Raw genomic sequence first — 25899 nt, 5'->3', positions numbered from 1 at the left:
AAAGTTAAATGTGTCCTTTAAAAGGACCAAGTCCAAGCCAAGGTTTAGCATTTAGCATTATATTAGAAAACTGACCCAAAACTAAAGTCTTCACATTAATAATTCCAAAGTTATCAATTTCCAAGAATTACCATTTCTGGCCTGAAAACTACCATGTCCATTTCCAGCCTGAAAAGATTCTTTTGTTCGGTCTGAAATACCTGAAAATAGCAGGATACATAATGAGGAACTAGAAAAACAAAGAAGTACCTTGCTAACTCTTGAACGTTGAATTTCCAGCGAGTGTCAGGTTCTCGGAATATAACTTCATAGTTATTTTCAAGTGCCTGATTTTTCAAAAGTACATAAAACATTGAAGACATGGTATGTATGTTTGGGAATGTTTATGCTGCCATTTCACATTTACTACAAATCCTTTCTACAATTCCTGTTTTACCAGTAATCCAAGGCCTGAGTTTATCTTAACAAGTACAGTTGGTTCATTTCCATGCTTAGCCACTCTCAGACTATATTATGGCTCCCAATGATAAATTTTGGTCCATTTTATCTACTATGTAGGAAAATTATAAAGGTTCGTTGTTTTGGGACATTTTTAAAAAATCGATAGCTGGACTAGTTTTAAATATCCTATTCACAGGTATGAGAAATACATTCAGTGGCTTCTCAAAGTCCCTTATATGATTATCATAGAGTTTCTTCTGTCAAATGCCCTGTCCCATCCCTCACACCTTGGTTAGAAAGTCAGGGTGCCACAGAACAGAGCTTATGAAATAAAAGTGATTTTCCCATACTCTTTACAAACTCTTCCCACCAAAGGGAGCTTTCCCCTCTGATGCAACACAGTTTGGTCCAGTGCACTGTGCCCCATTTTCCTTGAGTTTAGAAAATGATTACAGTTTCCATATAAACATCCAGATATTCTTTGCATTCATAAATTGGCTACTACTTTTTTTAATCTCAAAATCTGAACTTTATTATCACTGTTGTTTATTGTGTTCTAAAATACAGAATGAAAAGAGCAAAGTAAAAAGATTTCCTCTTCATTCTTGAGATGGACCCCTCTAATTAGAGAAGGATTCAAATATCATAAGTGGAAAATATCTAATTTCTGGGTCTTACTAATAGCTGTGGATGGCTGAAAAAGATTGTACATTCCAGATAATAAAAAATAAAAAAGTAAAATATCTTCCCTTAAGCCACTCTCCCGCTAACTCTCGGTTTTGAGTTGTGCCTTGATTAGACTATTCATGTCCTTGTTCATTTCTCTCCCAAGTGGACTCTTGGTCCATGAACTGAAGTAACCACAAAGCTGATGTTCATTCCTTCCTACTCGCGAACCCAAAGTCCCACAGGCTGGGCCCAAGTAAACCTGATGGACGTACAGTTCGAGAAAAGCGCACCTATATGGAAGCTAGTTTGCCCCCAAATTAAAAAGAAGTCACAAGTCCCGTTTTGGAGATATTCCTTTTACAGTTAGCCTAGTGGGGATTGTGTGTGACAAAATCAGACTACTCAGCTGTCTTCTTCCTGCCCTGTGTGTTTCAGGATCTTTTCTCCTGTCTATATACCCAATAAGAAGTGAAAATGTATTACCATAAGAGATGAAATATGTCTGAAAAAAAATCAGACATATTTCAAAATTAAAAATATGCACAATGTTTTATTCATCTTACTGTTCTTTCCTATTCTGACAATAGAGAGCCGAGTTGTTATCTTTGTATATTTATAATCTAGTATCCTAATAGGGTTACAGTGCTAATTCTCAATCTGTTTTTAAACCAAAAAAAAAATTGCCCAGACTCTCCCGCACCAGTACCGCCCAGCACTGAAATCCCTGGCTTGCCAAAGACAGAAAGGTCTTATTATTATCAACCACTCGGCTAGTAGCGTTGTCCAACCAGTATTTCTGTGCAAGTCTCAGAGGGTGCTCCTGGGCATGTATGTCTCCCCTTGGGAAAACAATCAAGACAGAAAAACTATCAAGAATTCAGACCAAGGACAATTTAAAAACGTACCCTGAGGTGATAATTAGCATCTCAGCGAATTTCAGCCATTGAACAACCGAGAAACGCTAAAATTAAACCTCTTTACCTGCGCCCTGAGAGAGCTACGATTAATAAAGATGAGATCATGGCAGATCAGAAGAAGAGGAAAGAACAAATGTTGCAACTTTCTCACAAAATGTCCGTAACTGAAAATTCGGAATGATGCTTCTTCCTACCATGACTGCATAGGGCTTCATTTCCCAGGCGTGGAGGTTGGTATTATCAATAATAATGGGGGATATGCCATTCCTCATTGCTTTTCTGGCTGCAACACAATGTTACAGAACAGTGAACAACATGCAACAATCAGAAGGGTGAGCGTACTCCATATTTTGTTATTTTTTATCACAGCTGTCCTCATTACACAACTTTAGTGCCACATATTTCAGAACCCATTACCAATCATTTTCTTTTTCCTGGAATCTAGGAAGGTTATGCTCTGACATTCTGTTTAGGGGGGGAAATGGCAGAACTTTTGATTACGCTCCTTCTAGAAAACGTATTCATTCTGCAGCAGCTACTATCTATGTGCACGATAGGATTTCCCGGGGAATTTGGAAAGGAATTTGTCACCTCTTTTCTGGTTCCACTCATGCGCTTCCTCCAGGAAGTCAGGATTGAACTCATAGGCACCGTCTTCCCTGAAGAAAAAATCATCCGTGCTGAAAATCAGGGCCCTGGGAAAGTCGTGTTGCAATTGTCTAGAAAGTGGGGAAATAAGAGATTGCTTTATGACTAATCACAGCCATTATAGATTATTTCCTTCCATCTCTAACATTTAGTGGTTTGTAATTATGAGGCCACCAGGTTGCGTGTTATTGAAATTCAGTTTAAGGAGAGAGATGCTTATCATCTCTAGAAGGTACCAGTCCTCCACAGGAGGCTGTGTGTGCGGCCCAACTCCTAAAACTCAGAAGTGTGGTCACCGCATTGACTTCTGCAGCACGAAGACTGACTCTAGATCGGGAGGTTAGGAGAAGGCGTGACGACAGCCTCCTCGTGGGCACTAGTCTTCATTGCCTGTTGTGCAGGGATGCACCAGTGCACCGCCCCCAGGCCCGCCCCCGCTGCCGGCCCCCAGACGGCAGCCCGGCCCTCCCCCCCATCTCTCACCTGTCCCGGGTCCCAGCTCCTTGGAGCTCTGGTCTCTGTAATGACCCATCTGAGACACTAGTTCTTGCTGAGGTATGAGAGGTGGATAGAAGGGCTGCATGTGCGTGCAACCCTCATCCAGGTAACAGTTTACATCTTAACAGTGAGATACACCAAATGGGAACAAGCACACTGGAAGGCAAGAGGTACAGCCGGCCTTCCCCAGGACCTCTTAAACTACTCCCACACTCTCGAAATATGAAAATATCACAGAAAAAAGGAAAACATCATGGAGTGCCCCCTTTAAAACAAAACCAAACCAACAAAAACGCATATTAAATTCTGCACAAAATCACTTCCAAGGGCAGATATTTCCACTTGAAATCCTTATTCAGACAACTTGGGGGGAGAAGATGGATGCGAAGGTAGGTAGTAACTGGGTAAATCTCTGAGCCTCCTCTCGTCATCTGTAGAAACGAAGGATGATTTCACCTGTCCTGCCAGGTCACCACACTGATCCGATAACATGGGGATAATCACGGGTGCAGCGCCCGACACGAGTGTCCGTTTCTTTCCTTCGTCCCTGCGGGGCCAAAACAACTTCCGCTCGCAAGCAGAACACATGACTGAACGGGTACGCTCAGAACACAAAGCGGGGTGGGGGAGAATAAAAAGGAGAAAGCTTGGAGGAAAAAAGGTTGGAGAATGACGAGAACAGGAAACGCAAGGAGAAAGCAGAGCTGTTCAACTGGTGGTGTGTGTTTGTCCTTCTCCGTGAGGAAAGCGCTCTTTAATCAGGAGTGAGCAGAATGCGCCTAAGGCACCAGAGCCCAGATCCTAAACAAGCTTCTAAATTGTTCTGAAAGGCTTGGGTTCAATTCTTGACTCTTCCATACCCAGTCAGGTGACCTCTCTCTCTAAGCTATTTCCCGGACTGAAAACCACAGATGAGCATCACTACCTACCCACCTACCTATCATTTGACTGAAGTGCGGATGAGATCAGATCTGGGGAAACATTTTGCAAATAGTGAGGCACTTTAACAGTGTAAAGTACTATTATTGTATTAATAGTTATAACGCATGAGATCAAATTTACCAACCCCAACTGTTGATGTGCCACAGTAGTAAAATACGCCGGAGTGTGTATGTAATCTTGAAATTACTGCAAGTGAATTCGTATGGCTGTGAATGAAAGAGATGAAAAACCAAAATAAAGCAAACGCCTCAATGTTCAAGAATGAATGAACACATTCCAGAAACAGGAAACAAACAAACATCTCTGTCAAAATTCTTCAGCAGGCTTGATGGCATTCAAAAAGAAAGTAGCAGCATAGCTGATGGGCTGAGTGGGTAAACAGGGAAAAATCCAATGGACATAATCTTATATCTTGATTTAGACAGGAATCTGATGGTCTCTCTTAATGGCCTTGTGGAAAAATGTAGACGAGAAGATAATGTATTTTAATACCCAGAGAATATTAGATAATTATCCAACTCATTAAACATTTACTAAGCATTTAATATATGCCAAGTACTGGGTGAAGTGTTAAGGTACAAAAAGAAAACAAAATAGCTGTTTTCAAGGAATTCAGAGCCTAGCCAAGGAGCCAGACACAGCGGACCTAACACTCAGTGTAAAGAGCTGTACGGATGAAGGACAAGAGACTTTGGGGTCGGGAACAAGTTTAGACAGGGAAGCATTATAAAGGCGACACCAGTGGACTTGGATCCTGAGATATGAGAAAATTCTGCCGCTGGGGGAGGGGGTTAAAAGCACAAGAGGTAAAGCTCCTGCTTCGGGGGCTTGTTATGAGAAAGGAGCTCTAGGGAAAAACCAGAGCGAGTAAAAGGGGCAAATCGTATTTGCAGCGGTTTTCCATTCTGAGTGCTACACAACGTAAAGAGAGATTTGGCAAGCTGGACTATGTCCAGAGAAGAGTGACCAGGTCAGTGTAAGGTCTGAAAAGCATGGAAACCGTATGAGATGAGAAGAGATCACCAAAGGGATGTGGGGTGTTCAAAGTGGGAACAGATGATCAAAGTGATTCATGATGGTGCTCCCATCCCAGGAAGCCTGTTGCCGGGAAAGGTAATGAACTGAGTTCATGGATCAGCAGTTTGGGTTGGGCGCTTGGGGGCTGTCCTGCCCATCCTGCCTGGGACCTGCCCGGGATCGTTCCTGCAGCCACAATCCTCTGACAGGGGAGGGGCTGAGTGGTCTCCGCCGGCCTCCTCCACTGACGACTCTGCTGACTGCCGGCCCCGCCTCTCAGCCCCTGTGGTCTCTCGGCCTCAGGGGGGTCAACCCGGGCGCTTCACCTACCGCAGTAGTTCGGAGGGCAGGAGTGCAAGCTGCTAGGCTTCCACCACGTTCTGCTGGTCAAAGCAAGTCGCTGTGCTGGCCCCCAGTGAAAGCGGAGGGAACTAAACCACGGCAGAGGTGGCAAGGAAATGTAGCCACTTAAACTCTACCACGGGTACACCGTGACACAAAAGTATAAAGGAGATTTGATGAAACAAATCTGCCTCGTTTCCATATACATGTCTTTTATTTGACTTTAAAGATACTCAAACTGAAAAGCCCAAATCATAAGTCCAAACTTTAACCTCCAAGGCAATTATTATGATGACACCTTAGAAAAAAATTAAAGGCAGCACTAAGTGCATGTGTATTTTATATTTGTGAATATTTTACAGTTTCTAAAGTATTTTCATCAGTGTTACCTAATCTAAATAATGAAAGCTGCATTCAGAGGTTAAATAGCAGTGTATAACTTACTTTCCTTATCTTTGTATATACTAAGTTAAGCAAAGTTACGGATATTGGTTCCAAGAGTTGTTTTTTTTTTTTTTCTTCTTTTTGGTCCCAGATTTGATATCCCTTCTAAATCTCGTTTGTTTTCCTATTAGGTTTGCCATTCATAGGTTTCGATGTGGTCTTTTACCATTTTCAGAGTTGAATTTTTCTTCTCCTGTACATAGGCTTGTCTACTCTTGTTTTCCTCTTTATGGCTTATGTTATCTAGTGGAAGTTAATATTCTCACTCTCTAATGTTTCCTTTAAAAAAAGCTTTAAGACATGAGTATCCAATTCACATTTTATTTCAATCCTATTTCCTTTTAGAAAACAAAGTATAGGGGCGCCTGGGTGGCTCAGATGATTGGGTGTTTGCCTTCGGCTCAGGTCATGATCTCCAGGTCCTGGGATCGAGCCCCACATCAGGCTCCTGGCTGGCTCAGCGGGGAGCCTGCTTCTCCCTCTGCCTCTCCCCCTGCTTGTGTGCCCTCTCTGTCTCTCTCTCAAATGAATAAATAAAATCTTAAAAAAAAAAGAAAGAAAGAAAGAAAAGAACACACACACACAACAAAGAAACTACTGCCCTCCTTAATTGTAAAATTCTGCCTTAGAGTAAAAGTTAAATTGTTCAGGGCCATCATGGGGCTAGACCACCTGCTCATCATTCCCTAAGAGATATCTGACTGTAGCCTAACTGGTCCTCCTAACCAACAGGCATGCAAAAATATGAGTGTTTTTCACCTTTACAGCTCTCACGGATCCTGGGGAGGCTAGGGGGAGTAGGAGGTTTGTATGATCTTCCTGAATGATCATTCCTTTCAAAACCTTGTGTTTATCTTCAGCTCAATGTTAAATTAGCACTGGCAGGTACAGTAGCATCTGGAATCTGCAGGACAATAAAAGCTCTCTGAGCTACATAAGAACTGATGAAATAGACAAATCTTGAATTTCTCAAACTTAGGTGGAAGCAATAAATAACATTCCATCAGCTTCAGAAGTAATGAAGACAATGCATCAGGTCTAGCTTTCTTTATGGTGGTCAAGAGCCTCATGCATTGGGGAAATTGAAAGGATGAAAATAAGAGAAAAGGAAAAAAATAGAAAGACAATTACTTCCATGTAACCTTCACTACCACAGCTCTCCCCTCCCATGCAACTCACTTAAAATCACTGCTATGAGAGAAATTCAGGTACTAATCTTGATTTCACAACTTACCACTCTTCTGTGCAATTCTTATGTATACCCATGGGAACATATTTAGATATCTATTGGTCACTCACTCCCTGACAAAGTCCAATGTTACTATGTAATTTTGAGTTGCACCCCCAACTTTTCTATGGAAGTTTCCCAACATGCAAAAGTAGACAGGATAATACAATCACTCCCTATGGACCCATGACCCAGGCTCAATAATTATCACAGCAAGGATGCCTGGGTGGCTCAGTTGGTAAAGCATCTGACTCTTGATTTTGGCTCAGGTCATGATCTCAGCATTGTGAGATCAAGATCAAGATCCGCAGAGGGCTCCGTGTTGGGGGTGGAACCTGCTTGAGATTCTCTCTCTCTCTCTCTCTCTCTGCGCCTCTGCCCCTCCCTCCTGCACACGTGCTCGCTCTCTCTCAAAAAAAAAAAAAATTATCATAGCCAGTCTTGTTTCACCTGCTTCATACTTCATTTCACCAAACATCCCGCCAGTGTTCAGATTTCCCGGATTCTCTCAAAAATGTGTCCCTAGGGTTGATTTGTTGGAAGCGAGAGCCAACAAGATCCACACATTGTACCTGGATGCCATGTCCCTTACGTCTCATGTATTTCACTCTTCTCTCTCCTTTTTATTTCCCCCTGAACTTCCCCCCATTACCTTTCATACTTAGATGTTCAAACCCTTAGAAATGAGTCAAAAGAATAATTCAATCAACATTGCTTACCCTTCATCTCCAGCCACCAGTTGTCAACATTTGGCCTCATTTATTTTCTCTCTCACATATGAACTGTTGACGAACCATTCAAAAACTAACTTGCAGACATTGTGACACTTGGCTCCTAAATTCCTAGTCAAGCATCTCCTATGGACAAGGACATTCTCCTACATAACTACAATAACACGAGCACATCTAGAAAATGAACACTAATTTGTAATAGCTAATGTTAATAGAATTTTTTTAATTTAAAAAATTTAAATTTCCCTGACGGTCCTAATAGTGTCTTTCATAGTTTTGATACTGCATCTGGTTTTATGTCTCTTTGGTGTCTTTTAATCTACAATTGTCCTCATGCCCTCTTTGGTTTCCCTTTTTAAAGAGTCCAGGTCAGCTGGCTTTAGAACACCCCACATTCTGAGTTTTTCTGATGGTTTCCTCAGGATTAGATCTAGATGACACATTTTTGGAAGGAAGGTACAGAGGTAATGTTTGTATACTTCTGTTTGCACATAATGACAGTCTGTACTATCAGGTTCCCTTGGTCACTTAGCTAAAAGGTGGTGGTAGCCAGATCTCTCCTCTGTAAAGGAACATTGCTTCCCTTGTAATATTAGATAACTTAAGAAAATATATATTAGATAACATCAGGGCAGGAAGGCAGGGATGGGGGGCTGGGCAGTGACACTGTGAGACCCCATGTAATGATCCTGTTGCCCACCAACCTTTCCCTCAATGATCTTTACTTTCATTGCTGACCACTGCCTGAATCAAGTATTACATTAGGAACTGGAGAATGTTGATTTTTCTCATTATGTAATTTCTTCTATATTTACTTTGTGGCATTGTCTTGTAAAGAGGAGCTTTCTTTCCCCTTCCCTTTAAATAAAGATTTTATTTATTTATTTGACAGAGAGACAGTGAGAGAGAGAACACAAGCAGGGGGGAGTGGGAGAGGGAGAAGCAGGCTTCCCATGGAGCTGGGAGCCCGATGTGGGGCTCGATCCCAGGACCCTGGGATCATGACCTGAGCCGAAGGCAGAAGCTCAACGACTGAGCCACCCAGGCGCCCCTCTCATTCCCTTTTACTAATCTTTAACATCCTTATTCTTTATGATGCTCAAGTTGTCCCAGATTTCACCAGTAGGTATCCCTTCAAGCTGGCTCCTGTGTCCTTGTCTACACAAACCTTAAAAATATTGTTTTTCCTTTCTAATTAGCAAAGAAATATATATTCACAGCAGAATATTTTTAAACAGAAAACTGCAAAAAAGGGGAGGTTCCCATATTCCCCCAACTAAAAATAATTATTAACATTTTGATCTTCTTTCCAGGAGACAGAAAGATAGGTAGGTAGGTAGATAGGTAGATAGAATTTCTTTTTTATCTGATGTTTTGTTACATTAAAAACAGAAACATAATATAGAGCATACCAAGTTTTCACCAAACTTATTTCCAAAGCAATCATTTCCCACCTCATGAAATATCTTGCTATGACATTATTTTTAATGATTATGACATAAATATTCACTTGGGTGTATCATAACTTACTTTTCCAATGCCCTATAGTTAAGCATTTACTTTGTACCAACTTCTTTGATTATCAGCAAGATTATTTTTACATGTGCTGATCATTTAGAAATACTCTTTTATGAACTGCATTTTCACATCCTTTGTTAATAAACGTTATCTCCTTCTTACTGAATATGTAAATTTTTTAAAATTTTGTTTATGATAAACTTTAACATAAAAGTCTAAATTTTTAGAAATTTTCTAGTCATATGCATCCATCTTTTACTTTCTATTTTCTGCCTGTGATGATACATTTACAAGTCTTTCCCAGCCCAGGTTTATGTAAATATTCATCTTTGTTCTATTACACTGTCCTCCCCAATTCATCTAAAATTTTATTTTGGTATGCTGTATTGGTTAAGGGTCTAACTGGGCTTTTTTTTCCACATGGGAACCTGGTTATCCCAAACCCATTAACTGAATACTTTGTCAATTCCCCATTGCTTTAAAATACATTTTTTAATGTACTAAATGATAACAAATAATTAGGTCTATTACGGGACTTTCTGTTTTGTTCCACTAAGCTTGATGTATAAATTCTTCATTTTCTTCTTTTCCAGTATTTTCTTATTTTTTAAATTATATCCAGTAGTTATGAATCTTTCCTTTATACAATTTATACTTTTATTTTCTTATTTTGTTGAAGAGACATTTCTGACCGATATCACATAAAAGGATTTTTTTTTTTAAGTAGGCTCTATGCCCAACATGAGGCTTGAACTCACAACCCTGTATCAAGAGTCACATGCTCTAAGGACTGAGCTAGCCAGGCGCCCCAAGGATATCCTTTTCAAGATGTCTTTGATTCTTCTCCTGGTGGGCTAAATTTGGTTGTTGCAATAAATTTTCTTTTCAAGAGTGCTGAGCATACACAAGGGGCTTGGCATATATTATCTCTCCTTAACCTTTATAACAATCTTATGAAGTAAATAATATTTTCTCTAGTTTTTAGATAAAGAAACTAAACCTTCAAGAGGTTAAATAATTGGTCCAGGTTTACACAGCGTGGATGCTGTGCTACCTGAATTTTACCTCAGATCTACACAGAGTCGGAAATACGTGGGCGTTATATACTTTGTGAGCTCTTGTGTGTCTGAGAAAGACCTTATATTGTCTTCACACATGAGCAGTTTGACTGGATGAGAACTAGTGGATTACAGTCCTTTCCCACAAATGTTTATAATTCAACAATGTTTCAGTTAGAAATGGGTTTAATTGCATTTAGCAGAAAACTCAGGTAACAGTGTCTTTTAAAAATTTATATATTACATATAAAAAATACAGAGATATCACATGGACCCAAGTCAACAATGAATCCAGGTATCTTCCACCTTTCTTAGCATGAGGCTTCCATTCCTTCCCCCCTCCATTCTGTGCCTCCTACTGCAGCTCCAGCTTTCACATCCATATTCTACATGGTAGAAATCGGCAAGAGAGCCTTGAAAATGTAGTTGTTGTTTGCTTTTTTTTTTTTTTAAGATTTTATTTATTTATTTGACAGAGAGAGACACAGTGATAGAGGGAACCCAAGCAGGGGGAGCGGGAGAGGGAGAAGCAGGCTCCCCGCTGAGCAGGGAGCCCGATGTGATGGGGGGCTTGATCCCAGGACCCTGGGATCATGACCTGAGCCAAAGGCAGACGCTTAACAACTGAGCCACCCAGATGCCCCGAAAATGTAGTTTTATAGTTGGCACATTGCCACACCCAACAAAAAGGAACTAAGGAGTTTGGCGTAGTTAATAATAGCTTTGCAACAGTCTTACTAGTGTGTGTCTAAGTACTGAGTTTATCTTTTTATCACTCTTGTTTAGGTCTTCAACTCAAAAATATGTGCTCTTCTATCTGTAATCGTAGCTTTGGTTATATTTACTATGGTTTTATTTGATTATATTTATTATCACATGTGTCTTTTTTTTTTTTTAAGATTTTATTTATTTATTTGAGAGAGAGAGAGAATGAGAGAGAGCACATGAGACGGGGGAGGGTCAGAGGGAGAAGCAGACTCCCTGCCGAGCAGGGAGCCCCATGCGGGACTTGATCCAGGGACTCCAGGATCATGACCTGAGCCGAAGGCAGTCGCTTAACCAACTGAGCCACCCAGGCGCCCTCTAATGGACTTTTAAAGTCCAACATTTTCTTTGGATTCTTTATTAAAAATAGTTCTCATTTAGCTCCTTTTTAATTATTTTCTGCTTCTTAGCCAACTCCCTTCGTATTTCAGACTCATTATTATTTTTTTTTATTTCATGGCATGGAGAGGAATTTTCAAGGAAAAAACTTTAAATATATAGAAAAGGAAAAATAATATAATAAATATCTGTATACCTGCCACCTGGATCTATAATTGTTAACATTTTCTCATATTTGTTTTGTTGGCTTAAAATTCAACCAACCCCCCTGCCCTTAACTCTGGCATTCCCAACACCTTTACTATACTTCTCTTTTCCCTTTTCCAGGGCACTTATCCCTTCTAACATAATATATAATTTCTTTATACTTTACAACTGCTTCCCTACCTCTGGCATACAAGGTCCATGAGGGCAGGATCTTTGTTGTGTTCACTAATTATTCTCAAGTACCTAGAAGACTGCCTGGAATATAGTAGGCACTCAATAAATATTTGTTGAATGAAATAAAGTATATTTTTATATCTATTCATGTTTATATATAGACTTAGTCCATTCCTTTTAACTGCTATATGTAGTGCTCCATTATCAGCAAATATAGCTAACATTTATTAAGTGCTTACTCTGTTCCAACACTATTCTAATGGATTTACATTTCTCATATAATGCTCAAATAGACCTGTGAGATAAATACTGTTAGTAACCCCTGTGGTACAGATGAAGAAATTAAGACTCACTGCAGCTCTAATGACACACAGACTGAAAGTGAAGAAATAGAAAAAGATATTCCATGCCAATGGAAAAGAAAATAAAGTTGGAATAGCAATACTCATATCAGACAAAACCAACTTTAAAACAAAGACTGGGGGCACGTGGGTGGCTCAGTCGGTTGAGCATCCAACTCCTGATTTCAGCTCAGGTTATGATCTCAGGGTCATGGGACTGAGCCCCATGTTGGGCTCTGCGCTCAGCACAGAGTCTGCTTGTCGCTCTTTCTCTGCTCCCCCCCACCCCCACTCGTGCTCATTGTCTCTCTTAAAAAATAAATAAAATCTTTTAAAAAAAAGATAATAAAAGACAAAGAAAAGACATTACATAATGATAAAGGGGTCAATCCAAGAAGAGGATAGAACATTCGTAAATATTTATGCATCCAACATAGGAGCACCTAAACAGATAAAGCAAATACTTGCAGGCAAAAAGGGAGAAATTGACAGTAATACAATAATACTGGGGACTTTAATGCCCCTCTTTCATCAATGAATAGATCATCCAGGCAGAAAATCAATAAGGAAACATTGGCCTTAAACAACATAGTAGACCTAATGGGCTTAATATACAGAACATTTCATCCAAAAACTGCAGAATATACATTCTCTTCAAGTGCACATGGAACACTGTCACACATAGATTATATATTAGGCCACAAAACAAGTCTCAATAAATTCAAGAAGACTTAGTCATATCAAGCATCTTTTCTGATAACAGTGGTATGAAACTAGAAATCAATTAAAAAAAAGAAAACTGAAAAAAAACAAACATTTGGAGACTAAACAACCTGCTACTAAATGACCAATGTGTCAATGAACACATCAATAAGAAAATTAAAAAATAGCTTGAGACAAATTAAAATGGAAACACAACTTTCCAAATCTATGGGATGGATATAGCAATAGCTGTTCTAAGAGGGATGTTCATAGTGATACAGACCTACTTCAAGAAATAAGAAAATCCCCCCAAAAATCTAACTTTATACCTAAAAGAACTAAAAAAGAAGAAGAACAAGGCCCAAAGTTAGTAGAAGGAAGGAAATAATAAAGATCCGAGGAGAAATAAATGAAATAGAGACTTAAAAAAGGACAAAAGAAAAGGTCAATGAAACTAATAGCTGGTTTTTTTGAAAAGATAGACAAAAATCAATAAACTTCATGAAGAAAAGAAGACTCATCAAAAAAAAAAAAGGAGAAAGGACCCAAATAAATAAGAAACTAAAGAGAAGTTGCAACTGATATCACAGAAATAGAAAGAACTATAAGAGACTACCACAAACAATTATATGCCAACAAACTGGAAAACAGAAGAAATGGACAAATTCCTAGAAACACACAATCTTCCAAGACTGAATCATGAAAAAATAGAAAATCTAAATAGATCAATTACAAGTAATGAAACTGAATCAGTAATTTTAAAGCTCCCAAAAAACAAAAGTCCAGGACCAGAGAGCTTCACAGATGAATTTTACTAAACATTTAAAGAAGAGTTAGTCCCTATCCTTCTCAAATTATTCCAAAAAACTGAAAAGGAGGGGCGCCTGGGTGGCTCAGTCGGTTAAGTGTCTGCCTTCAGCTCAGGTCATGATCCCAGGGTCCTGGGATTGGGCCCCACATCGGGCCCCTTGCTACACAGGGAGCCTGCTTCTCCCTCTCCCTCTGCCGCTCCCCCTGCTCGTGCTCTCTCTCTGTCTAATAAATAAATAAAATCTTAAAAAAAAAATAAAAAACTGAAGAAGTAACAATTCCAAACTCATTTTATGAGGCCAGCATTACCCTGATACTAAAATCAGACAAAGACACCACAAAAGAAAGAAAATTTTGAGCCAATACCCTTGATGAACATAGATGCAAAGATCCTCAAAAAATATTAGCAAATCAAATTCAACACTACATTAAAAGGATCATACACCATGATCAAGTGGGATTTATTCCAGGGATGCAAGGATGGTACACCATCTGCAAATCAATCAATGTGAGGGCGCCTGGGTGGCTCAGTCATTAAGCGTCTGCCTTCAGCTCAGGTCATGGTCCCAGGGTCCTGGAATGGAGCCCTGAATCGGTCTCCCTGCTCAGCGGGGAGCCTGCTTCTCCCTCTCCCACTCCCCCTGCTTGTGTTCCCTCTCTCGCTGTGTCTCTTTCTGTCAAATAAATAAATAAAATCATTTAAAAAAAAAATCAATGTGATACACATTAACAAAACAAAGGATAAAAATCATATGAACATCTAAATAGTTGCTGAAAAAGCACTTGACAAAAATCAACATCCATTTTTATCCTCCTGGCCACTAGACACCATAATAGCTAGCCTTTGTGGCCCAAGCATGGGCCTTTAGGCGTTTGTCTGAGCAGCCCTCCTTGGGGTCCTAGCCATGAGGCTAAGAACCCAGCTGGAAGTGGAAGCCTGGTATGTGGGTCCTGGAGGGAGATCATGCTGTGGGATTGTCCAGGCCTAAGGCAGGGGTGAGAGGGGTGGTTGGGGGGGGGGGCCTGCAGCAGGAGGGCCAAACTGTAGGTGGCCCTTGTCTCACTCCAGTGCTTGTCCTAGGTCATACCTCAACACCCATTTATGATTAAAAACTTCCAACAAAGTGGTTATAGAAGGAATGTATCTCAACATAATAAAAGCCACGTATGACAAATCTACAGCTAACATCATGTTCAATGGTGAAAAGCTAAAAGCTTTTCCTCTAGGATGAGGAACAAGATAAGGATGCCCACTCTTGCTACTTTTATTCAACATAGTACTGGAACCTCTAGCTACAATAATCAGACAAGAAAAAGAAATAAAAGGCTTGATTCAAATTGGTAAGGAATAATTAAAACTGTCACTATTTGCAGATGACTGACACTACCTACAGAAAACCCTAAAGATCATCAAAAAAACTATTAGAACGAATAAATGTATTCAGTAAAGTTCCAGAATACAAAAGTAACATACAGAAATTGGTTGCATTTCTATATACTAATAATGAGCTATCAGAAAGAGAAATGAAGAAAACAATCTTATTTAAACTACATCAAAAAATAAAGTAAAATAAAATACCTAGGGATAAATTTAACATAGTAGGTTAAAGACCTGCACTCTGAAAACTCTAAGAATATTTTATTGATGAAAGAAATTGAAGATAACAAAAATAAATTGACAGATATAATATGATCATGGACTGGAAGAATTAATATTGTCAAAATGTCTATACTATCCAAAGCAATCTTCAGATTCAATGTATTCCTCATCAAAATACCAATAGTATTTTTCACAGAACTAGAACAAATAATACTAAAATTTATATGGAACAACAAAAGACCCCAAATTGCCAAAGCAATCTTGAGAAAGAAAAACAATGCTGGACGTATTATGCTCCCTGATTTCAAATTACACTACAAAGCTATAGTTATCAAGACAGCATGGTACTGGCACAAAAACAGACACATAGATCAAGGAAACAGAATAAAGAGCCCAGAAATAAACCCACATTTATATGGTCTATCTAGACAAAGGAGGCTAGGTAAACAATGGGGAAAAGACAGTCTCTTCAATAAATGGTGCTGGGAAAACTGGAGAGCCATATGCAAAGAATGAAACTGGGCCACTTTCTTATGCCATACACAAAATAAACTCAAAATGGATTAAAGACCTGAATGTAACACCTGAAACCATAAAACTCCTAAAAGAAAATATAGGTAGTAAGCTCTTTGACATCACTCCTAGTAATATTTTTTTGGACCAGTATCCTTAGGCAAGGACAACAAAAGCTAGAACAAACAAATGGAATTACATCAAACTAAAAAGCTTTTGCACAGTGAAGGAAACCATCAACAAAATAAGAAGGCAACCTACTGAATGGGAGAAGTTATTTGCAAGCCATATATCCAGTAAAGGATTAATATTCAAAATATGTAAAGAACTTACACAATTTAATATCAAAAAATATCTGATTTAAAAATAGGCAGAACACATGAAAAGACATTTCTCCAAAGAAGACATGCAGATGGCCAAGCCTCACATGAAAAGATGCTCAACATCACTAATCATCAGGTAAATGCAAATCAAAACCACAATGAGATATCACCTCACACCAGGCAGATTGGCCATTATCGAAAAGATAAGAAATAACAAGAGTTGGTAAGGATGTGGAGAAAAGGGACCCTCATACACTGCTGGTGGGAAAGTAAATTGGTGCAGCCACTATGAAAAAATGTATGGAAGTTCCTCAAAAAATTAAGAATAGAACTATCATATGATCCAGTCATTCCACATCTGAGTATTTATCTGAAGAAAACAAAACACCAATTTGAAGAGCTATATGCACCCCTGTGTTCACTGCAGCATTATTTACAATAGCCCAGATACGAAAGTAACTTAAGTGTCCATCAATAGATGAATGGATAACAAAGATGTGGTGCATATATGAAATATGACTTAGCCATAAAAAGAGTAAAATCTTGCCATTTGTGACAACGTGGGTGGACCTGGAGGGCATTATGCTAAGTGAGGTAAGTCAGACAAAGACAAACACAATCTGATTTCACTTACATGTGTAATCTAAAAAACAAAACAACTGTTATATGTCAATGACATCTCATTAAAGCTGGAAAAAAACAAAGACCCATGAGTGGTACAGCTGGATTAAATCCTAGACTTCCAGTCCCAGAGCTGCACACTATAAAATAAACAAACCACATTTATTTATCCTTTTCTCTAGTGACATTTAGTTTGTTTGCAATTTCCCCTACCATGAACAAGTTTCAGCGAACATCATTGTGCCTATCTGCCTTTGCATGTGTGGAACAGTCCCTGAGGGTATATACATCAAGTGGAATAGCCATGGAATCCTTTTTTGTTTGTTTTTTGAAAGTACAGAGAAGAGCAGATGTTATTTAAAATTTTCTTCTTCCCTTCAGAAAATTTTTTCCCCTAATAGAATATACGTTCCATGAAGGCAGGGATTTTTGTCTGTTTTGTTCACTGCTCTCTTCTAAGCAAATAGAAGAATGTCAAGCACATAAGAGATATTTAGTAAGTACCTGCTGAGTATATGAATGGTTCTTGAATATTAGGCTCTGTTGCCTTAATTATGCAAACACTTTTTATACAGCCCCAAACTGTGTGAGGGGAATTTCTAGTTACTCATCTTTGTACATTGAGAATTTTACCCAAACCTTGGATTTACCCCCCAAAAGGGACTGGAAGAAAGGAGTCTTCTTGGATTCCAGCACTTTTCTCTGATGTTATTCTCCTCAAGGACTTTAAACTCGGGGGTCAGGAACAAGTTCTACGACTCAACAGCCTGAAGAGAATGGGGTGGGGGCCACAGCTGTAAATGACTTGGGACAGTTTCCCCTGAGTCCTGGTGTGGTTTGACCTTCGTGGTGCTGCCAAACACCATACCAGGGCTGAGCCTTGCCCTTGGAGAGATGCAGCTCAACCACTACCAGCCCCATGGACACTTCCAAGCCACAGTGGCTAAGGAGACTCCCGTGAAGAGTTCCCAGTCTGTCCCACTGCTCACTTCTGCCCTTACCCTTTGTGCCTCTGAAGTAGGGCATATTGATGAGATCCCAAACCAGACTCTCAGATAGCCCTCAAGTCCAGTGGGGTCCCACTCCACTTCATCTAGAAGAACTTCCTTTCTCTTGCATGTGAATAGCTCCCTCTGTAGAATCTAGCAATGGTTTTCCCCCAAGTTTCTATTGTTGGTCAATTCAACCATGCTCAGAAAAGGCATGAGGGGCGCCTGGGTGGCTCAGTTGGTTGAGCGACTGCCTTCGGCTCAGGTCATGATCCTGGAGTCCCGGGATCGAGTCCCGCATCGGGCTCCCTGCTCGGCAGGGAGTCTGCTTCTCCCTCCGACCCTCTTCCCGCTCGTGCTGTCTCTCATTCTCTCTCTCTCAAATAAATAAATAAAATCTTAAAAAAAAAAAAAGAAAGAAAGAAAGAAAAGGCATGAGAAGCACACCTACCTCAGTACTAGCTTGTTTTTGGCTGTGTTTTCCCCAAATGTCATAAATCGGTTACAGACAACGGAACAGTGGTTGAACAGGAAAACTGTCCCTTTAGGCTCTTTTTTTGACTGCTGCTTCATGTGAAAGCAGCTGCATCTTTGATTCTAAATTTTAAGCCTCTTTTTAGTGTTAACTACTGGGTAGTGGAGACAGCACATCCGGTATCTTCACGTGTAAAACACAGGAATGGTTCTCCTATGCACGGATGGAAGAGGACTTCGGAGGAGGGGGCTGTACCCCTTTTGTTCTCTTGTCTGTTTTCCACAGCCCATTCATTCTTTTACAACTCACTTTATGTGAATAATCTCCTTTTCACTTTTGTGCTTTACTCAAGACCCATGCTGACAACTGAACTGACAACTCTCAGGAAGCTTCAGGAATTAACAAATCCATCAAATATTTAATGATTTAGGTCTACGAGGTGCCAGACCTTCTCTCAGAAGCTGAAGAGAAAGTATTTCCTGATCTCATGGAGCTTACAACACAATCTCATCTCAAGAAGCGTACCTCCTAGTAAAAGAAATAGATCATAAATAAGCATATGTCAGATGGTGCAAAATGGGAGAAAAGGAAGTCAAATGTAGGGCAAAGAATGTTGGAGAGGCGCTACTTTAGAGAGCAGAGAAAGCCCCTCTCAGACCCACTTCTTCATCATATCCTTAAATGTGGGAAAAGAACATTGAAACATCCTAGCTATACAATCATACCTCAACAGGATTCCCTAGTAACTGGGAAAAGCAGATGTAGGTGTGTTTGTTCATGAACATCCCTAGTAAGGTAAGACCACTTTGTGTATAATGAAATCTGGACTCTTAGGATCAAATGTGTGATCCTCTGATCCTAATGTCCTCACTTATAAAATGAAATCAACTATATCGTAGGGTTATTGTAAAGATCCAATAAGCCAGCATATATAAAGTGCCAGGCATATAGTTAGCACTTAATAAATGTGGGCTTTCTTTCCTTTCTCCCTTCCCTTTTCCCAGGCTCTTACCTTGATAAAACAGATAGCCATACCCATGATGCAACAGAGATCCTTATGAAGGAACAATTAGAAATTAGATCAGTTTCTCTTTGTCGTACTATTTCCTCGATCCATAGAGCCTAGATCTCTTTAGATAATTTAGAGTAAAAACGAACAATTTCTTATTGGGTTCCTCTAGAGTCTGAATGGGCCTAGAATGGTACCATTATAGAAAAGAGTTCATTGAAATGCCACGAGGGAATGAAGGCACTAGATTGAATTACAAATGTCCTATCATGTGAGCAGATGAGGAAGGGGCTTGAGATCCTCCAGAGTTGAGTGTTGACAACATCTCTGTCCAACACAATATAATCAGAATAAATATGAATACGTATTAAAAAATCTAAATCATCCCCTCCCCTTATCCCCAGTGGTACCAGATTAATAAAGAAAATAAATTCCCTGGTATTTTTTAATAGCAGAAGAAACATATCATCAATACTAACAAATAACAAAATATGGCTTTCTTACCCTAACAGTTGAAATCCAGGTAAATGTAGCCCTTCTAACAGGCCATGTGTTTTTGTTTTTATTAAACAACAGATCAAAACCAACCTCATTACTCTTTCACGAAATCACTCCCACTAACTTCTTCCTCTGGTGTAGAAGTAAAGGCTCTGGACTAGAAATAAGTCATCCCTATGACCTTGATCAAGATGTCTCACTTCTCAGAGCTTAGTGTCTTGGGCTTGGACTAGATTAACTCTGTGGGAACTTCTTGTGCACGTCCTGAGATTTTCCTATGAAAACATTCTTCCTCTATCATTTCTTCCCCTATTTCTACTGCTTCTCTAATCATAAGCCACACCTGCAATATGATATTGCTCCGACTCAGCAGGGTGCTCTCCCACAATCCCAGTGGCTCCAGGACCATGGTTGCGGTAAATCCGCTGTACAGCTGGGCAGCCTTTCCAGCAAGTAATTACAAACACACACTGCACTGTATCTTCTTACTCTCTGTGAAACATTTCTAGCATTTACAGTCCTTATTCATCCCAACCTGCGGAAAGAAGTATTGTAAGGACTCTCAGCAATGGAGAGAGGAGATTTAAAACCCACCTTAGGAAAATCATTGAAAATAGACCTAAGTGAATAAAGATCTGATATGTCACCTAAGTGATACTTTATTTTTATAGACACAGACTTGGAATCCTGCAAACTTTCTATTTTGACCTTGCTTTTATTTACAAGAGCCCTGGCCTTATAAATAAAAACACCATGGTCCAAGCCTACTGGCCAAGGGTGCTGTGGAGCACAGGATGCTTCAGGGTCTCACTACTCACTACTTCTTCTCACCCTTCTTCTCAACTGCCTCCCATAGGTCACTGCGTTTGCTTGTAAAGTATACCTGCATCCTCGCCTCTGTCTGATCATTTCATCACATCAGGAAAGCATCCTGTAACTTCCTTGGAAAGCTCTAGTGCCCAAAAATAATGGAAAGATATCTCTCTTGATGGAAAAGTTCATGTTATGTGGAGACATGAACAAAAGACAAGACAGCTGTCAGCAAGCATCCTTTGAGCCTAACTGAATCCATGTTACAAACCATTTGTGATGGTGCCAAATGGAACTGGAACATTGCAAAGGATGCAACACGTACTAGAGCATGGGTCTCAGACTTTGCTTTGATTGATATGTAAAGATTCAAAGAAATTCCAGGAACTGACGTAAGGCTGGCAACATTTTTCATATGTGGCCTTAAAAACAAAAGGAAGAACTACCCTCTTCTATTGCCATTTCATTTCATTTCAAATGGACAATTTCATGGTATATCCATGCCGTGGAATAATATTCAGCCATAAAAAGTAATGAGGTTCCGATATAGGCTACAACATAGATGAACCTTGAAAACATTAAGCCTAATGAAATAAGCCAGACACAAAAAGACAAATATTGTATGATTCCACTTACATGAGGTTATCTAGGGTAGTCAAACACATAATGATGGAAAGTAGATCAGAGGTTACCAGGGGCTGAGGAGAAGGGGGGATGGGGAGTTATTGCTTCATGGGTCGAGTTTCTTGAAATAGATACTAGTGATGGTTGCACATCATGTAATTAATGCCACTGAATTGTACACTTAAAAAAATGGTTAAAATGGCCCAAAAGGGGGACATTTTCTCACACACACACACACACACACACACACGCACACACACGATGCAAAGCACAGAGGTAAACAGACCGTCCACAGAAGCCTTCACTGATGTAAGAGGAAAGGACAAATGCAGATCCAGGTGAGCTTGTCAGTTCAGCTGTGGAAACAGATACTTCTGGATCATCTGCTGAGAGTGAAAGGGTCTTGGGATTGGAATCCTACTTCTTCTATCAACTCAGTACTTCTTTGTGCAGGTTTTGGTCTTCCCCATGATCTGGCTCTGAGTTTACCTAGCCAACACATTCACTAATTCCTACCATCCACTTCAGTCAAGCCATTCTCTTCACACCACCCAGCTGTCTGTCTCCTATCTCCACCATCTCCTTATTCATGTTGCTAACCCTTTCCTTTGTTCAGCCACATCCTCCCCATCTTCAAGGCCAGCTCAAGAACCATTTCCATATGGAAGAAACTCTCTCTCATCCATAGTTTTCCTATTCTCCTAATCATCCTCAGTGACTTCCCTGGCCTTGAACACCAACAGCAATATAAAAGGCTCTTCCGGGGCGCCTGGGTGGCTCAGTTGGTTAAGCGACTGCCTTCAGCTCAGGTCATGATCCTGGAGTCCCAGGATCAAGTCCCTCATCGGGCTCCCTGCTCAGCAGGGAGTCTGCTTCTCCCTCTGACCCTCCCCCATCTCATGCTCTCTATCTCATTCTCTCTCTCAAATAAATAAAATCTTTAAAAAATAATAAATAAATAAATAAATAAATAAATAAATAAATAAATAAATAAATAAAATGCTCTTCCCCGTTACAGCTTACTTACCCACAGCAGTGTGTGGATTCTTGCTTTCCATTTGCTAGTCTTTTGTAGGCTCCTTCTCTTAATCTTATTTACTAAGCAAGTACTAATAGTCTTTTAAGTACCCAGCAAATACTATTATTGTTGATTAGTGAATAATAATTAACAATAGTTGCTATTTATGTAGCCCACGCATTCCACAGTGCTTTCACACATGTAATTACGGGATCATTGTTTACCGGTCTCTTAAATCCCCACAACAAACTTATTAATGAAATGTTAGCTCCATTTTAATGAAAAAGAACCTGAGGTGTCAAAGAATCAAGCGGCCCATGCGAGTTCATATGCTAATTAATAAATTAATAATTACTATATTTAATAACAAAATAACAATTAAAATCAATCTCCCCCGTAACACCCTGAAGATTTATCTCAGCTGATCAACATCTGAAGCGGCAACTTTGTGTATTAAAAAAAAGTTTCCTAATACATGTCCAACTGAGAATAAACCTAGGAAAAAGACTTTTTATATAGAAAATGACACATTTATTTTGTTATTTAATAAATGTTTTGTCCCACACAACCTGATTCTATTTAGCCAAGTTGTTTCACAAAACTATTTTCAACTTTATTTTTTTAAAGACTTTATTTATTTATTTATTTGAAAGAGAGAGATTGAGCACAAGCAGGGAGAGAGACAGAGAGAGAAGCAGAAGCAGACTCCCTGCTGAGCAGAGAGCACAATGTGGGGCTCCATCCCAGGACTCTGGGATCATGACCTGAGCCGAAGGCAGACACTTAACCGACTGAGCCACCCAGGCACCCCTATTTTCAACTTTAAAATGTTAACAAGTAATATATACTTGTCATAGAAAAATAAGAAAATAAGTCGGGGGGAGGTCTATAATCCCATTATCTAAAGTCAACAACTACTAACATATCTTTTCACACATTTGTTTATGATTATATGTGGACCCCCTTTCTTTGAATAGAAAATGGAATTTTTGTATAGATAGACAGCTTTGCTTATAGGCTTTTTAACTTAATGGGGGGGAGGAATGAATATATTTGCATGTCAAATACATCTATGTTCCCATGAATAACTGCATGACTTGTAAGCTAATCCCCTATTTTTGTATGTTTAAGTTGGGTCACATTTTTTCTATCATAAAACTGTGATGAACATTTCTCTATCTTTATGCACTTGTCGAATTATTGCCTTAGGATGAATTCCTGGAAGTAGGACTTAGAGGTCAATGGTAAGAAACTATTTTTGAAAATTTTTTGTCATGAAATAGAGGTGATAAATCAGATTTAGGGGCATGCTAAGTTTTCAGTACTCTGTCGTACTAAAAAAATTTTTTAACCAGATAAAACTCTGTTTTTTGAATATGTCCGAAGAATTTAAATAGATCGTTTCAACATCCCAACCCCTTCAAACTATAAAAACATAAAAATGAAAAGCACAATAATCTAACATTGATTTGGAAGAAAGACATAGCCTAATTCAATAACTTTTATTATTTCTTTAATCAAATGAGAAAAGCAGAAAAAAAAGCGGAACCCACATTTGTAAAAATGATCTCCTCCAATTTTTAAAAGCTTTTTATTTTTCTGATTTAAAAAATACATATTCGTTATAGAAAATTTGGAAAATACAGAGAATGAAGAAAATACGAATTTCCCAGAATCCAACAATACATCAGATAGCCTTACAGTTTTACTACTTTCTCCACATGTGTACTTGTTAACAATTTGCCATTTTCCTTCTCTTCCCAACCCAACCCCCACCTCCCCAGAGAGGAGGGGAAGGCAGGTCCTTGAGGGCCACGGCCGCTGACATCCTGGTGACATCCGCCACACCATTTCATCCTCACTGCAGGCTTCCCTCCTTGCTGAGCTGTGGCCTGTTTCCCTTCTTACTTCCCAGACTGCTACACAAATGCACAAGCCCCCCACCCCCCGAAAGCAGGGCTAAGGCTCCTCTGCCCCAGAACTCCTAATCGGAGAACTGACCAAGTCAACTTCCAGCTACTTGCGGCATTTCAGAGCCAGGCTTCTCCCCCGTAACACCCTGAAGATTTATCTCAGCTGATCAACATCTGAAGCGGCAACTAATACCTCATAAAATGTATACAGCACTTTTAAAGTTTAGCAAGTACTCTCACACACATTGTAACCTTTGTGAGTGTCTTCTGAAGTGGACAGAGCAGATATCCCTGTGTAGCAGAAAATGAAACCAAGGTGCAGAGGAGCTGAGTAAAGGTCATAGATAGTGAGTGGCAGAGCTTGGATTTGAAGCTGTAAATTGACTCCAAGGTCAGAGCTCTTTACCTAGCCATTATTAACAAGCCGTTCTTAAGACTGACAACTAGAAATTGAGAGCCAGAAGGATCTTCAATAAATTACCTAATCTAATCGCTTCTTAGTATTCACGTATAAGGAAAATAAGTCCCAGAGAAGCTAGGTGATTGCCGAAAGTCACCAGCTTTCATGATGAGGAGGATCTAAAGGCACAGTCTTCGGACTCCCAGGCCAGTGCTCACGCCAGTCGTCCCTAGAGAGATGTTCTTTAATAAGCTGGTCTCTCATCCGGTGTCTTCTGGTTAGCCAAATGTCAACCAGGAATTAAAATCCTAAAAGTGTAGAATGTTAGAGCCAGAAGGGACCTTAAAGACCACCCCGGCCAACCCACTCACTTTACAGATGTGGAATCTAAGGTCCAAATCCCACGGCTTTTGAAGTTCAGTCCTATGCACTTCCCTTCCACTTATCCTATCACTTCCCTTCTGAGTGGTTAAAAACAAAATCTGGCCAAAGATTTTACTTCCTTCTTTGACACTCAGCGCGCCACAGGCCACAGATTAGCAAAATCAAAGTGAAACTAAACGGGATTTGAATTCAAAAGATACTTAGTTTGTAACAGATGTACCCACCATGACTGTTACCAAAAAATACCCAAGTTCTGCTGGGTTCTAGACAGGCTCCCCCACTCTCCACCCTCCATCGCCCTAACCAGAGAGAAGGCCTACTGAAATCCTTGCGTTTTAGGAAAGGGTACCTATGACCCTTTGGAAGTCACCACCCCTTTAATCTGTGAAAATGTAGCAATCCTGTTTCGCTAAAGGCTTTTACTCCACAAATCATCCAGGAATCCGAATTAAAACTGTCAGCACATCACCAGGACTGTCACAGTTCGCTGACCCCAGTGGACTCAGACCTTGCTCCCACCGTCTTTGTGTACCCCCCAAATCAGCTCCTGAACGTCTGCTAACCTTGATTCTTCTGTAGCAACTCCATGGCTCTGTGGCTAGCCTTACTTCTCTAATGAGATGGAAAGCTCTTTGAGGGCAAGAGACTACTTCTAGCGCCCCTAGCTTCAAGAAACTTTAAGGATAAACAAAACCATGTGTAAAACCAAGGCAGTCACAGAGGTGTAAACAGGAAGCCAAGGAGCAGAGGATGCGCGTCAACTGGTGGGGAGGGGTAGCCGCTGGGTAAGGTAACAGATCCGAGCCTTAAAGGGCTAGTGGAATCAGCCGGGCAAAGGTAGGCGGAAGGCAAGCCAGGCAGGCGGGCCAGCGTCAGCAAAAGCAGGGAGAGAAACAGTTCAACGTTGCCGTAGCATCAAGTGCAAGGCGGG

At 40.0% G+C, this 25899-nt stretch overlaps 2 protein-coding genes and 1 non-coding gene across 8 annotated transcripts in view; all 3 read right to left on the bottom strand.

Moving 5' to 3' along the window:
• N4BP2L1 (NEDD4 binding protein 2 like 1) overlaps positions 1-25899 on the bottom strand; it is a 30596-nt gene that overhangs the window by 3465 nt on the left and 1232 nt on the right. Inside the window, exons 2-4 of one of the 6 annotated variants that reach the window (XM_045869287.3) lie at positions 2619-2746; positions 2222-2310; positions 132-326 (exon numbers count right to left, since the gene is read on the bottom strand). In XM_045869287.3, coding sequence (XP_045725243.1) covers positions 132-326; positions 2222-2310; positions 2619-2746 — 412 coding nt within the window. The remainder of the gene's footprint in view (positions 1-131; positions 327-2221; positions 2311-2618; positions 2747-25899) is intronic. The other 5 variants (XM_045869288.3, XM_045869286.3, XM_045869290.3 and 2 more) reach the window with 5 other exon arrangements.
• The window catches only part of LOC123839639 (NEDD4-binding protein 2-like 2), a 106083-nt gene continuing 82802 nt past the window's right edge, over positions 2619-25899 (bottom strand). Inside the window, exon 11 of the transcript XR_010410042.1 lies at positions 2619-2746. The gene's annotated coding sequence lies outside the window, so the exon portion shown is untranslated. The remainder of the gene's footprint in view (positions 2747-25899) is intronic.
• On the bottom strand, positions 18309-18440 carry LOC123840083 (small nucleolar RNA SNORA16B/SNORA16A family). Its single transcript, XR_006789896.1, has one exon. It is a non-coding gene; the product is annotated as a small nucleolar RNA SNORA16B/SNORA16A family (small nucleolar RNA).

Source organism: Mirounga angustirostris, unplaced genomic scaffold (genome assembly GCF_029215605.1).
Source record: "Mirounga angustirostris isolate CCGP_5_RB_7025 unplaced genomic scaffold, mMirAng1.0.hap1 SCAF_3, whole genome shotgun sequence".
Taxonomy (NCBI): Eukaryota; Metazoa; Chordata; class Mammalia; order Carnivora; family Phocidae; genus Mirounga; species Mirounga angustirostris.
Note: the sequence above shows the minus strand (reverse complement) of the source record. Positions and strands in the feature narration are given on the sequence as shown.